This window comes from Lithobates pipiens, unplaced genomic scaffold (assembly GCF_037356315.1).
Source record: "Lithobates pipiens isolate NorthernLeopardFrog02 unplaced genomic scaffold, aLitPip1_a1.2 Scaffold_25, whole genome shotgun sequence".
Classification (NCBI taxonomy): Eukaryota; Metazoa; Chordata; class Amphibia; order Anura; family Ranidae; genus Lithobates; species Lithobates pipiens.
The window spans coordinates 157415135-157431144 of NW_027507787.1; the positions used below are offsets into that span (position 1 = coordinate 157415135).

General features: G+C 45.9%; 1 protein-coding gene across 1 annotated transcript in view; it reads right to left on the bottom strand.

Annotated features, from left to right (window-relative positions):
* Positions 1-16010, bottom strand: part of SMC3 (structural maintenance of chromosomes 3) — a 105801-nt gene that overhangs the window by 10303 nt on the left and 79488 nt on the right. Inside the window, exon 25 of the mRNA XM_077455061.1 lies at positions 3470-3682. Within this exon, the coding sequence (XP_077311187.1) occupies positions 3470-3682 (213 nt within the window). The remainder of the gene's footprint in view (positions 1-3469; positions 3683-16010) is intronic.

Genomic DNA, 16010 nt, shown 5'->3' on the forward strand with positions numbered 1-16010 from the left:
AGTCCTTCTATCCTTTTCAGCCAAGAAAGCTGCTATCTTAGCCTCTGTTTGAACTGCAACTCCATGATGTGGTCAGTTATGACACACCAGCCATTTGATGGATTACAGTTTGGTTAAAAGAACAAGCAAACGTGACAATCAGCATTTCCACCATTCCAGGTTTGTAACTTTTTGAAACCGTTAAATTGATGGGTCTAGTTCTGCTTTGATGCAGCTGAAGATGGTCAGCTTTAAAAAGGGCCTATGCTGATTGGCTTCAATAGAAAAATTAAGGTATTTTGAGAACATAAGTATGATAGAGGTAATTTCTGACTTGTATTTTAAAATGTTATTAAAGATTACTTCAACCTTACCCTTTTTCACACTGGTAAGAGGATCCTCTTCTGTGCTTAAGGTGAAACTTTACCCATAACAACTTAATAAAAAAAAATTTCTTTAGCAAGGAACATACCGTATTTATCGCGTATAACACGCACTTTTTCCCCCTTAAAATCAGGGGAAAATCGCGGGTGCGTGTTATACGCCGATCCTCCACTATTTTGGAGCCTCTGGGTGGCTTTCAGCCACCTTCGGCCCTTCTCGGCAGCGCCATTTTTAAAAATAAAACCAGAAAATAAAACTGACAAGGCTGAAAATGACACCGACAAGGGGACAACGATGGACAAGGCTGCAAAAGACACTGAAAAGGCTGCAGAGGGACACTGATAAGGCTGCATTGATGGGCATTTAAATGTAAGTTTTTTTTCCTTAAACTTCCCTCCTAAACTTGGGGTGCATGTTATACGCCGATAAATATGGTACATTCCACATTAAATTATGCTACCAAATTCAGCGTGTGCTGTAAATTGCCTCCAGTATTGCTTCAGTTTCTTTTTGCAGGAGGCTGCTATTTTGCCGAAGCCCAAGTCCCTTGAACAGTAGTAAATTGTTAGGCTGTCAGCAGATTGGCCTTTACAAATTCTAAAAATGGAAAGCAACTGAGCATATGCAGAGCAGGGTGTGAATGTATTACTGCATTTTAAACAGTATATACACTTATTTTTAATGTTTTACATAGCTATAGAAAAAAAGGGGAAACAAACTGCGCTAAGGTGAAAAATTATGAAGTGTGTGAAATAATTGTGAATCTCTTAAATAATAAAAAGTGTTGAAAAGTGTTCAGCTGCGGCTTCACTGTATCACGTACAAGCAAAAAAGATAAATGAAAAAACCTAAGCCGCGCTTAAACAAAGAAAAATGTAACCAACTACTTATACAGTGGTATTAAGATATGCACTATACAGGGTACAGCAACCCTATATATATATATATATATATATATATATATATATATATATATATATATATATATATATATATATATATATATATATATATATATATGTGTTCTGCATTACGTACACATATGTATTAATGTTCCAAATCCAAAATCTCACTACTATGATTCACTACATATAATAAGAATACACTTATAAATACGAAAAATATATAAAGCATCAACACCCAGTGTATAAACAATAAGTCCGTGTGTAGAACGCCAAAAATGATTGACGAAAGGCTGTGAATAAAAAACCTCTAGAAATAAAACATAATGTTCATGAAATCCAAACTGAGAAAAATCGTGTTCAGTCCACCACCAACATACGTTGAGATTTGCTGCTTACCAGACGGATATGACCCCCCACTACAGAGGGTCACACGGAGCTTTATGAAATTGTGCACCACTTTCAGCCACGGGGAAGGGGATTCCACTATGAAATTGTGCACCACTTTCAGCCACGGGGAAGGGGATTCCACTATGAAATTGTGCACCACTTTCAGCCACGGGGAAGGGGATTCCACGGAAATTGTGCACCACTTTCAGCCACGGGGAAGGGGATTCCACGGAAATTGTGCACCACTTTCAGCCACGGGGAAGGGGATTCCACGGAAATTGTGCACCACTTTCAGCCACGGGGAAGGGGATTCCACGGAAATTGTGCACCACTTTCAGCCACGGGGAAGGGGATTCCACGGAAATTGTGCACCACTTTCAGCCACGGGGAAGGGGATTCCACGAATCCCCTTCCCCGTGGCTGAAAGTGGTGCACAATTTCATAAAGCTCCATGTGACCCTCTGTAGTGGGGGGTCATATCCGTCTGGTAAGCAGCAAATCTCAACGTATGTTGGTGGTGGACTGAACACGATTTTTCTCAGTTTGGATTTCATGAACATTATGTTTTATTTCTAGAGGTTTTTTATTCACAGCCTTTCGTCAATCATTTTTGGCGTTCTACACACGGACTTATTGTTTATACACTGGGTGTTGATGCTTTATATATTTTTCGTATTTATAAGTGTATTCTTATTATATGTAGTGAATCATGGTAGTGAGATTTTGGATTTGGAACATTAATACATATGTGTTCTGCATTACGTACACATATATATAGGGTTGCTGTACCCTGTATAGTGCATATCTTAATACCACTGTATAAGTAGTTGGTTACATTTTTCTTTGTTTAAGCGCGGCTTAGGTTTTTTCATTTTTCTTTTACATAGCTATACCTGCAAAAGAAGCCAACCTGAAGTGGCTAGCAGGGCTTAAAATTTTCTGTCTAAAGTTCCACTTTAATGTAATTAGTTTTATTTCCCTGCACACAGAGTTCTATATGTGTATTAGGAGCTGCAAAAAAAATCCTCACCATCTCTGGCCACTCTTAGCTATTTGCTCTCTGTGCCATCAGTCATTCAGTCTCAACGTCATGTGGGGGCATTACTACAGGCAGTCTACATGCAAATGCAGTTAAAGAGGAATTGCAGTCTGCTTACATCTTTTGTAATAAAAATATCTTTGCCATTCTAAAGCTTCCCTCCAACCACTTTGCATATTATTTAATATATACTGTGATTCTGTCAAATATGCTGTAGAAATCTCCCTCCACTAATTCTGGCTGCAACCATTTGACCTGCGGGCAGCTGAAGCTGCTGCCTGTTCACTTCCTGCATTTACACAAAGGCACACCTCCAGCCCTGCAGCTCTCATTAGATCTATTATAACTCATCTCCCCTCCCTTCCTGGCAAACACTCATAAGAGTGAAAGAGCACTGTGCATGATGTCATAAGCGAAGGCTTTTTAATTAGACAAGAAACAGGAAGTGGGCTGTATAAGGTATTTACTGGCAGAAAAAAAAAATATATATGTTTTACTATCCATGGTTAAAACAAGGAGAGAGGATTTAATAGATGGAAAGATGAAAAAAATTACTGAAGTTCCGCTTTAACCAAAGAATGCCTATTCCTTGAGCCTACACAGCCACTTATTTATACCCCCCCCCCCCCCCCCCCCAGCTCACTTTTTGGGAGGATACTAGGCAGGGGTGCTGTAAGGTTTGTGAAGGCACTAAAAGCAGCCTGCCAGCTCTGCCCACCAATTAAAAGACAGTTTCTATTCTACCAAATGACCCCTTGTCTGTAAATCATCTCACCTGCTTAAAAGTAAGCTGGATAGCCTCATACTTTCGAAGCTCTAGGACATTCATTAGCTCCATGATGGATTTGTGACCTCGGTCCAGCTCTTCCTGACGTTTAATGAGCTTCTCTTTCTGCTCAGAGAAGTTCACAAACTGGTCCAAAGCCTTCTTGTTGACGTGGCTGTACTTCTTTAGCTCTGTGTTGCACTGCTCCAGCTTGCGGAATAGCTGCAAGTGAAAACACAAAAGTTAATACATTTAAAACCATATGTAAATACACAACATCCAAAACACATAGCAATACTTGCAATATTATTTGTGCACTCTAATTGCATATATAATTTTTTCCGTATAAAACATAATAGGGGGCGTGGCTTGGCGCGCGGTGGACATGGCAGCTTGATGGCCGAGGTCTCTCCGGAGCTCTGCAATTTGACCGCCTTCCGCACACTTAACCACGGATCATGAGCAAATTTGGTGGCCGAACACCGCGCACTAGATCCCGACGGACATCGGAAGCATTCCGGGGCCGAAATATTTCTGAAATCTTCCGCAGTCAACCAAGAACGCAGCCTGAGACTAACGGCCCCAAGATGGGGCCGCCGCGTGCATCGGAAGATTTTAGCGAGGATTCGCAATCGGTGCCCAAAGACAACGGTAGGGGACCTACGCACCCTAACCTCCCACTGACATATGCAGATATGGCCATTATAGCGGCGGACATAAAATCATCCTTTTCCGCGGCCATCACGAACTTAAAATCTAGCCTGGTGGTTCTGAATGACCGCATGGTGGCTGCTGAGGCGGTGGGGAAATTGAGAGAGAAGGCCATCCTACGTCTGGATAAGGTAACCCTTACACACTCCAATCACTTTATTGATATGAACAGACACCTTGAAGATCTCGACAATAGGGGAAGAAGGTGCAACATTAGAGTGAGAGGGATTCCTGAAACAGTGGAGACTGAGCAGATTGTACCAGCACTGTAGAGAGTATTTAACAGCCTGTTAGAAAGGCCAGAGGATACTGACATGGAATTTGTAAGAGCGCACAGAGCTCTGCGGGCAAGAGGCCCGGATAACATGCCCCCTCGTGATGTCATCTGCTGCCTGCAAAGCTTTACCCTGAAAGAGGAGATTATGCAGAAGGCACGCAGGAATGAACAGATAGTCTTCAATGGGGAAACCATAATGTTGTTCCAGGATCTCTCCCAGATTACACAAAAAAAAACGGAGGGCGCTGTGCCCCCTGCTGGACAAGCTCCGCGCCAAGGAGATGAGGTACACATGGCGCTTTCCGTTCGCCCTGCTGGTGACCCACAATGGCCGACAATTTACCTTGCGCTCCCCAGAGGACCTACCCGAGTTTTGCCGTGCTTTACACCTGGGTCATGTGGATCTCCCAGAATGGTACCAAGAGGTCCGCCTACCCTCACCCGAAAGGAGCCCCCCGGAATCACCGTCGTCCTCCCCAGAGAAGAGACTACCTAAGAAGGCTAAACCCAATCACCATGGAGGATCTGCAGCGGGTACACCGAACAGCAGCAGAGCACACCACTCCAGAGTGTGCGATGAGGCATACTGAATATACCTGGCTTAGTTCACACTGACTACCAAGATCGCCATCACTCAATGCTGTGCTTCCTGAGAAATTTGGTATTGGCAGACTTACAACATGGGGGGTATTATTTTTCTACCCCCCCCCTCTTTTTTTTTTGTTGTTCTTCCCAAACCTCCTCCCTACTGCCCCTACCCCTCATGCTCATCTGACATGCACTTCTATCCCTGCCCCATCTTTCCTGCATCAGTACCGTGAAAGGAGACATGGAGTGGGCGAGGTTTTGGGACAGGACTTTTGAACTCATTCACTAGACCTTAGTGAGACCTTGATCGAGGGGAGGGACTGGCAAGAGTTCATGTTCTTTTTTTTGGTAGTAGGGTGTGGATGCCAAAATACGGTATGATAGTGGGTAATTACTCAGCTGCCTTTTATATGGGGGTTCTTGTTTTGTTTTTATCTTCTTTTTTTAATTTATTGTTTGCTCCCATGTTTAACATCTTGTTACCTTAAAGGTTTTTGATTATGTTCCGCCACCTAGCTAATAATAGGCATTGGTGCCGAGAGGCTACTTTAGGCACATCTCCAAAAGAAGTGAATTATGGGCGAGGTCCTCCACCCTTTCATGCCAGGTGTTTTTCCCCTTTTTTTTTTTTTTTTAACACCGGCCTGATAGGTGTGAAGTTTGACGGTTGGTTCGGCTGCTCGCCTCCCTTAGCTCTCTACAGTGGGACGGACAGGATAGCTTAGACTCCGTCGGTCCCACAACTTGAAACCTTTTAACCGTATACCTACGGTAGAGGTTGTACACTGATACCTTGTCCTTTCCTCTTTTCTCTCCCTAGCTCTTTACTATTTTCTCTACTTTATCTATAAAGGACCAGTTCTAACATACCAGTGGTTGCAGGCAGTGTCTCAGGGTCCAGGTTATGAACTTTAACGCTTTAATATTGTTTAATACATTCTGTATTGCCTTTGTAAACAGGTATTATTTTTCTGAATCTACGGATTCCAGAGTCATGGCGTACTCAGCACTGGGGCGGAACCCCGTGGTGATATCTCCCAACGTGCAGGGCCTGAATATACCAGAGAAGAGATCATCTCTTCTACGGGAACTCAAGAAAGGTAGGCCACACTTCGTCTTTTTACAAGACTCATTTTCGGACGAATAACATACCCAGACTCACCGACACTTTCTTTGTTGAGGCTCATCATGCCACGAACGCTCAAGCGAAAACGAAGGGAGTGTCGATTCTTATTAGTAAAGATGCGCCCTTCACATTATTAGAAAAAAATGACAGATACGGACGGTAGATTTCTCTTTCTTAAGGGCCATTATAAGGGGCATCCTATTACACTGGCCAATGTTTATTTATTTCCCTAACAAACTTCATTTATCCTTCTGCAGGAGAATAATCAGGGAATTGGAAGGGTTTAGCACCGGATGCACAATCCTGGGGGGGAGGGGGGAATTTTAACCTACCCCTTAACCCCTTGATGGACACTTCTACGGACAAATCACACGTCACATATAAAATCTTGAAGCAGATAAAGGGACTCTTGCATTCCTTGCACCTACTGGATTCCTGGCAGGTCCTACACCCGGAAGATAGGGATTACACATTTTATTCCGCCCTGCATGCTAAATACTCTAGGATAGACTATTTATTTGTTTCCCGTAAGGACATACACCTATTGACCGGAGCAGAAATAGGGATCCAGGGTTTTTCTGATCACGCCCCGATATCCCTTGCACTCAGACGACAACACACTACCAAACCCTCAAATTGGAGGTTGAACTCATCCCTCCTGACAGATCCCAAATTCCTGCCCGAGATATCCTCCCAGTTACAGGAATTCTTCACACTTAACGCTACGCAGGACATGGACCCTTTGGTGGTATGGGAGGCCCACAAATGCACACTTTAGGGGGGTTTTAATGAAAATGGCCTCTCATCGTAAGAGAGATAGGGAAACTGAAATAACCACCTTAGCGAACAAAATCTCGAAGCTCGAGACCCTGCACAAGCAATCTTTATCCACACAGACGGCATCAGACCTCTTAGCCGCTAGGAAACTATTACAACAGATTCTAGACGCCACGTCGAAGAGATTCTTATTTTTTTCGGCGGAAAATTTATTATGAGCACGGGGACAAATCAGGCAGGTTCTTGGCGAGAGCGTTGAAAGGGCCTCGTTACCGAAATAGCATAGCGGGAATAACCAACCAGGAAGGCAAACTTGACGTTTCAGACAAACAGATAGCTAGGCATTTCCAGACTTATTATACCAAACTCTATAATCTGCCGCCCCAGCATAGGCCCAACGATTTGACGGGAGCCAGGACCCAGGCTATTCAGGATTACTTACTTAAATCTAATTTACCTCAGATATCCGGAGGACTCTGAACTTTTGGAGGACTCGGTGGATGTAGCTGAGGTCCAAAGGGCAATAAAGGACTTGAAAGCAGGGAAGAGCGCCGGCCCTGATGGCTATACTGCGATATACTACAAAACCTTTATCGATGCCCTGTCAAAACCACTAACAAAAGCACTGAACTCCTTCTCATCCCCCAGAGAAATACCTCCAAAGTTTCTGGAGGCCCACATCACTGTCCTACCCAAACCGAAGACCCGACCTTATGCTCCAATTATAGACCGATTTCTCTTTTGAACCTAGACGTAAAAATTATGGCTAAAATCATGGCAAATAGATTGAAACCCCTACTCCACACCATAATTGGACCAGAACAGGCCGGATTTATGCCAGGAAGGGAGGCCAAAGACAATGTGACGAAGTCACTTAATCTTATCCAGATGGCCCATGAGCGAAATATCGAGGGCCTTCTCCTCTCTACTGACGCGGAGAAGGCCTTTCGATAGAGTAGCTTGGAATTTTATGCTGGCAACTTGCAAGTTTATTGGCTTGGGCCCACAAATGATGTCATGGATATCTGCTTTATATAAAAACCCTTCTGCAAAACTTCGCATCAATGGATCGTTATCCGATATGGTCCACATCTCCAATGGAACGAGACAGGGCTGCCCCCCATCACCCATTCTTTTCATTATCTCACTGGAACCCTTTATCAGACTATTGAAGATGAACCCTGACGTGACAGGTTTTCAGATAGCCCAGAAGGAATATAAGATTGCCGCCTATGCGGACGATCTCCTATTTTTCCTAACAAAGCCTCATATCTCCATTCCCAACTTATTACGGGAATTTTCGGTATATGACTACCTATCTAATTTAAAAATTAACCTAACCAAGTCGGAAGCCCTGAACATCAGTCTACCGAAACATTTATTGGGGTTGCTATGGACAGATAGTCCCTTTAGATGGGAGACCGAGGCGCTTCAATATCTGGGTGTGTGGCTGACCCCCACGCTCTCTCGGGCATTCGATAAAAACTTCACACCATTGCTCAAGGTCATTGAACGGGAACTGAAAGACTGGCACCCAGGGAACTTCTCAAGGTTTGGTAGGGCAGCCATATGCAAAATTAACATCTTGCCCAAAATACTCTACTTGCTCAAAACTCTTCCGATCACGGTCCCGACGACCTTTTTCAAAAAATTGCAGGCGATTCAAAACGCAAATTTGTATGGGCGCATAAAAGTCCCTGCATAAAACATTCTCTTTTGACCTTACCCAAGGACAAGGGGGGGGGGTGGGCTTCTGCCTGATTACAAACAATATTATCACGCTACGCATGTGGCAAGAATTATTGACTGGCATTGTCACGGGGGAGTCAAAGATTGGGTGGCGTTGGAAAATGAGTTGAGCCCTATTCCATTGCGATTTCTTCCTTGGGTGCCAGAGTCTGGATATCCGAGAGCACTAAAACACCCTCTAATTCACACTACTCTCAAAATTTTCCACCAGTTGACCCTTTATTCAAGATTCTCTTCTACATTGAGCCCACTAACACCTTTATGTCATAATCCCGACTTCCCACCAGGGATGGAGGTACACCTCTACCGGTCTTCTAACCACCACACACCTCTCCTTACAAAACACTGCTTCCATAACACACAGCTGATGGACTTCATGACTTTCAAAACAGCAAACTCATTACCTCATCTGACCTACTGGACTTATCTTGAAATTCAAAGCTATACCAACAGGCCAACCCACAGAGGGCACTTTGTGAGAGATCTCACGGACATAGAAAGGGTGTGCTGGGAAGGAAAACAAAACTCCAAACACCACGTCTCTTTCGTACGCCTGGCTGCGGAATACAGGGGAGGGATGACTGGAGAGACTTAGAGAGCAATGGTCTGAGGCTCTTGGGATGGATCTCTCAGCTGGGCAATGGGGGAAGGCCTGCGTTCTGGCCCATAAGTGCTCTTTGAGCACAGGAAACCTCCTATAAATTACTCACTCAGTGGTACGCCACGCCAGCGAAACTACACAAATGGTTCCCTCAAGCCTCGGATATTTGCTGGCACTGTCAGAGGGAAGCTGGTACGCTTTTACACATATGGTGGCAATGCCCTCCCATCCAACAATTCTGGAATACGGTGAGGGATCTGATCAGGGTCATAACTGAAACGTCCATGAGACTCGACGCGGCGTGCTGTCTGCTCCATGTCACAACCTTCTCCCTACAACGTTATAAGAAATCATTGACTCAACATTTATTTAATGCTGCCAAATCTTTGATGCCACGCTATTGGAAATCGACGAGTGTTCTTGCAGTCAGGGAATGGCTCTTTCAAATTGGGGAGGTTTGTGACATGGAGGAAACGGTAGCCCAGTCTAATGGTATGGTTGATAAATATCACGCCACGTGGACACCGTGGTTCGCTTTTAGATGCACGCGAACATACGAAGACCTGATTGCTGGGAACAGCAATGGACCTTATGGGGGTTGAATTGGTTCCCCCACCCGCTTGCTGCAGCCACTGGATGCTACTATTACAAAATAGCTTTCATTATTCCTTTTGCTATGCTCACACCTCTCTAGTCCTTTATCTCTTCTTTCCTCTTCTTTATATAATTCTCCCACACCTATTCCTTTTCTTAGTGGGAGACAAAACAATACTGGAATGTATCAATGACACTATGTGAAGAAATCAAACAGTGATACGTTGAAGTTTTACAGCTAGCTGTCAGACAACCCTACCCTCAGGAAGTATTCATCTTCCATTGCTTTAAGTTTACGATATGTTTATGTTTCTGACCGAATACCATATGTGCATCTTGAATTTGAGTTCTTAACGCTGTAACTGTTCGGCTTTGCCTGTATTCTATACGAGTGAATAAACTTGAAATGTGAAAAGAAAAAAAAAAAAAAAAAAACTTAATAGGATTTTTGGACTCACTGTAAAATTTTTCTCTGAAGTTCATTGACTGATACAGCAGCTCTTCTTGACCTTAGGGTTACATCGCCCCTTTAGGAAAGGACTAGGCAGAAAGTGTTAAAAACAGCAACACTTGTACAGTACCGCCCAGGGCGCGGTCCTACTGGCTATAACCCCTCACACTGCATCCAGCAGCTCAGTTCGTCAAAAGCAGTACAAACAGAAACAGGAGGGGTGGGTGCTGTGTCCGTCAATGAACTTCAGAGAAAGGGATTTTACAGTGAGTACAAAAATCCTATTTTCTCTATCGTTCTTCTTGACCTTAGGGACGTCCCCAAGCAGTGTCAAAGAAACAAGGGGTGGGAACAATAAACAACAAGAACTCCACCCAAAACAGCCAGAGCTCCTCAACGGAGGAGTTGCAACCTTAAACAGCCGCCTGCAAAACCTTGTGGCCGAAGCAAGCATCTGAAGATGCACTCACATCAACCTTGTAAAATTTAGTAAAAGTGTGAACGGATGACCAGGTCGCCGCCTTACACACCTGAGAAACAGACGCTTGATGTTGGAAAGCCCAAGAGGCACCAATTACCCTGGTAGAATGCATTGTGACAGGAAAGTGAGGCACTCATCCCCTTATGGCATAAGCCTGAACTACAGTCTGTCCGATCCACTGAGAGATGGTGGCCGATGAGACCGCCAGTTCCTTCTTCGGACCGGCCACCGATACAAACAGCGAGTCCGACATCCGAAAAGGAGCCGTAGCAGACAGATACACCCACAGAGCCAAGACCACGTCCAGGGAATTCAAAGCCACCTCTTTAGGATGGTACGGCCGAGGACATAAGGATGGAAGCACAATGTCCTCATTTAGATGAAAGGCCAAAACATTTGGAAGAAACGAAGGCTGCAGACGCAGCACCGCCTTATCCTTGTGGCGGACCAAGTAGAGAGACTTACAAGACAAGGCCACCAACTCAGAAACCCTTCTGGCAGATTTAATGGCCACTAGAAAGACCACCTTCTGAGAGAGTGTCAATAAGGAAAGTTCCCTGTTTTCAAATGGCAGTTTCTGAAGCACCGAGAGCACCAGATTCAAATCCCACGGTGGTAGCGGTGGTCGAATTGGAGGGGCCACATGTTGAACCCCCTGAACAAATGTACAATGAATGAGCCACCAAGGGTTGCTGAAAAGAAGACAGCCAAAGCTGATATCTGCCCCTTAATGGTGCTTAATGCAACACTCCTCTCTGCAAAAACAGCAGGATCGGAAAGTGAATATGTACGCGGACGCCACCCCATCTCCTCACACACGGAGATGTAGGCCTTCCACGTACAATGATAAATCTTTCGCGAAGATGACTTCTGTGCCCTCAACATAGTGGATATTACCGAATCTGACAGACCCTGGTCCCTTAGCACCTGGCTTTCAACAGCCACGCCGTTAAAGCCAGTGACGGTAAAGCAGGATGCAATATTGGACCTTGCAACAGAAGGTTCTCTCGCATCGGCAGTCACCAAGGAACATCAGCCACCATTCGTACGGTCAGTGTACCATGGACGCCGAGGCCAATCTGGGGCAATCAGAATCACCGGCATCCCCTCGGCCTCCACTCCACTCAAAGCAGACATGGTAGAAGTTTGAATGGGGGGGGGGGGGGGGGGGGGAGACATAAATCAGCCGATAATACCCCCATGGAGCCATCAGCGCGTCTGCTGCATCCACTCAGGGATCCTTTGACCTGGCCACAAACCTCTGTACCTTCCAATTGAGTCGAGAAGCTAGGAGATCCACATCTGACGTGCTCCACCTAAGGCAAAGGAGCTGAAATACATTCAGATATAGCGACCATTCCCTTTGGTCCAGCATCTGACGACTTAGGTAGTCCTTGCCAGTTTTCTACACCGGAATGTACACAGCCGACAGAGCTGGCACATGCCGCTCTGCCCAACGCAGGATGTGAGGGACCTCCAGTGCTGCAGCAGAGCTCCTTAACGGTTGACATACGCCACCGCCATGGCGTTGTCCAACTGGATCCTGACCGGATGCCCCTGCAGCCTCTGTGACCATGTGGAGAGGCACTGCATGATTGCCTAAAGCTCCAGTAGATCGGCAGGCGAGATCCCTCCTTGGTCCACTGACCCTGGGCTGACTATACGCCCCAAACTCCCCCCCCCCCCAACCGGTCAGGTTGGTGTCCGTTGTGATCCCCATCCAATGAAGAGGAAGAACGACTTTTCGGACCAAAGGGGCGGCGACCTGAGCCACCAGAGCAGGGAATCCCTGACTAGCTGGCTCACCTGAATTTGACAATCCAGGGACAATGGAGATTTGTCCCATTTGGACAATATTTCCTTTTGCAAGACTCGAGTGGAATTGAGCATACGGTACTGCCACGAAAGTGGCTACCGTGAGACAGAGGACTCGCATGCAAAAAATGCAGTGGCGACCACCTGCGGGACACCAACAATTTTACCGCAGTTCGAAGAGTCTGCAACTTGTCTGAAGGGAGAAAGATTCTCACCTCCGAGGAGTCCAGAAGCAAGCCCAGGTAATCCAGGCGTTGAGTCGGTACCAACACAGACTTCTGTAGGTTCAGTACCCAACCAAACACCCAAAGAGTTTGCATGGCGATTGCCACATCCTCCCTTAATTCTGAGGTGGAAGCTGCCCTCAGGAGGAGGTCGTACAGCAACCATTGAGCTAACTGATTTCATCCTGAACCTTTGTACTTTCATAAAGATGTTGAGGGCCTTGAGGTCCAGGACCGGACGGACCCTTTCCTTCTTTGGGACTACAAACAGATTGGAGTAGAACCCCTGAAACCTTTCTGGTGTCGATACAGGTACTATCACTCTGTGCAGCAGCGGGTTCTGTACTGTCCCAAACAGGGCCTCCCCACGAGCCGGAAGATGATGAAGGTTGGAGGAAAAAAAAATAAAAAATCTGTTTTGCGGACAAGAAAGAAAAACTCTCTTTTACCCTGAGGAAACTAGTTTGCAGACCCACTGGTCGGAAATCAGGGAGGTCCCCCGAGCTGCAAACTCCTGAAGGCGACCCCCCATCCATGAGTCAGGCGGGGGCAAACCTTCATGCTGTAACAGATTTGTTCGCAGGCTTGTTTGGCTTGTGAAACTAGGGACGCTTTTGTCCCTCAGCAGGCACCTTGTCGGACTGAGAACGCTCACCTTCCGTCCCGGGCTGCAGACCAGCATTTCAGCCAAATCAGGCAACGTAGCACTACTGCCGATACTGAGGCTCTAGAGAGCAAGGGGGCTATATCTAAGGCCGCATCACAGACATACTTAAGGCCCTGCACCAACTGGTCCACCAGCTCCAAGCAGACAGAGGAAGCCTGTTGCGTCTCCAATTCACGGTGCAAAAATTTAGCCCATTCAGTCAGTGTCTGCGATAACAGGGCTGTGGCTAATACTGGCCGCAATGCTGACCCCACGCCGAACATGGACCGGCCAACTGCCTCTGCCCTTCTGTCGGCCGGGTCCTCGAAAGCAGGAGTCCCTTACACCGGAATCGTGGTTACTTTATTTAACCTGGATACCAGAGGGTCAACAATCGGAGATGTCCATTTCTTCAGGAAATGCTCCTCAAAGGGGTAACGCACCACCATGCATTTCAGGACAGAAAAGGCCTATTGGGGGGTTTCCCCATTCCTTGTAAATAAACTTATCAAAATAACATAGGTAAGGAAACACCTTAGGCATGCGGGCCGGCTTGTGGGACCCGAAAGGGACCGACACCTCTGTAGATGCCCATGCTGTATCCTGCAATGCTGTAATAAGTGCCCCTACAAGTGCCTTTTCCTGCACTGACACAGAGTCATCCTCACTATCCGATAGGTCCTCGTCCGCCTTCCTCTGATACATAAGAACAGGGGTCGCCAGTCACAGCAGGGCCCGAGTCTGAATCAGAGCTTCCCCAGAAGACGGTGGGAGGAGGGGTCTTTTTTTACCCTCCCTTGCGCCTGCACGCCACTTCCACCCCGGGCAACAAAGGCCTCCAGGACCGCCGACAGAGCGTTCATAGGCACCGAAGGTGCAGGGGAACCAGTTTCAATCACAGGGTTGTATGGGGAAGAAGAGCCAGCTTCTGACGCCATGCTGACCCACACTCGCCTGTCTCCACTTAGGGACCTAAGGCAAGGCACACAAAAGTCCACCCCCCCAGCTGCACAGACTTAGTGGCCCCCCGCAGGACTCGCCACCCTGACCCAGGTACTGTGCTGCGCTGCTCCCAGGGAATGCCCAGCTGCTCCATCCTGCCGAGACAGGTGGAACCATACTTGCCCCTTCTGCAGGAACTGCTGGACGCAATCCACAGAAAGACCCACCATCCGAGCAGTACAGGGTGGCTGCCGGCTATGGCATACTGTGACACAGACAGCAATAGCCCGGTCATGTGTGTGCCCCAGAGTTTATAGCTCACCGGCCACCCCTGGAATAGATGAGGCATGTTGTGGCTGACTCAAGCGTAGCTAGGGCCTGCTCCCGCTCAATGGCCAGGGCTGGGGAGACTACAAGGATCTATATTATCCAGTCTGTCACCCACCCCGGCTGTTGATTGAAGATCACAGGAATCAAAAATGCAGATAAAAGAAAAAAAAACATTACCAGGACCAATATAACACTAAGGTCAACAAGAGATGCTGTGTCCGTCAATGAACGATACAGAAATTGTATTATTTATGTAGTATTATTTACGTTCCCATGACTGTACAGTCTTATAGTCCTGTTTCTGCCCAATGAGGGGTGTCAGGTTACTAAAGGGGCAGGCAATTTCCATTCGGTAAAACTTAGTGTTATTCACAACTGTGTGCATCATCTGGTACAGTAGCGTTGCCACAGCACACACTGTGTGATGCTGTTTTGTTTACCCAATGTCTTCAACCAGCCAAAGCTTTATTGACAAAGGACCGAAGGGCAGCATGGAAGAGGAGCTATATGACAGCAATGTGCTTGGCTCCCTGCTTTGTGATGGTTGACCTTTCATATAGAACGCTCAAGATCAGAGAAGAGTATGGTTAACCTGAATAGAAAACTAGAGCAGGAGCAATAAATGTGGCAACCCTGAAGATGGAGGGGCAGGCTGGAATAACATTGCCACTTTGAATAATGAATTAGAGAAAAAAAAAAAAAAAAAATTAGCTAGCAAGAGTTAAATTAATTTTAAAGCTAATGACACAAAAGAAAATTGGGGTTTACAGTGCCTTGAAAACGTATAAATGGTCTTCAAAATTTCTTACAAATAAATATCTGAAAAATATGGTGTGCATTTGTATTCAGCCCCCTTTACTCTGATAACCCTAAGTAAAATCTAGTCAAACCAACTGCCTTCAGAAGTCACCTAATTAGTAATTAAGAGTCCACCTGTGTGTAATTTAGTCTCAATATAAATACAGCTATTCTGTGAAGCGCTCAGAGGTTTGTTATAGAACCTTAGTGACTAACAGCATCATGAAGGCCAAGAAACACATCAGACAGGTCAGGGATAAAGTTGTGGAGAAGTTTTAAGCAGGGTTAAGATCATAAAAAAAAAAATCTCAAGTTTTGAAAATCTCATGGAGCACCGTTTAATCCATCATCCGAAAATGGAGAGTATGGCAAAACTGCAAACCTACCAAGACATGGCCGTCCACCTAAACTGACAGGTCGGGCAAGGAGAGCATTAATCA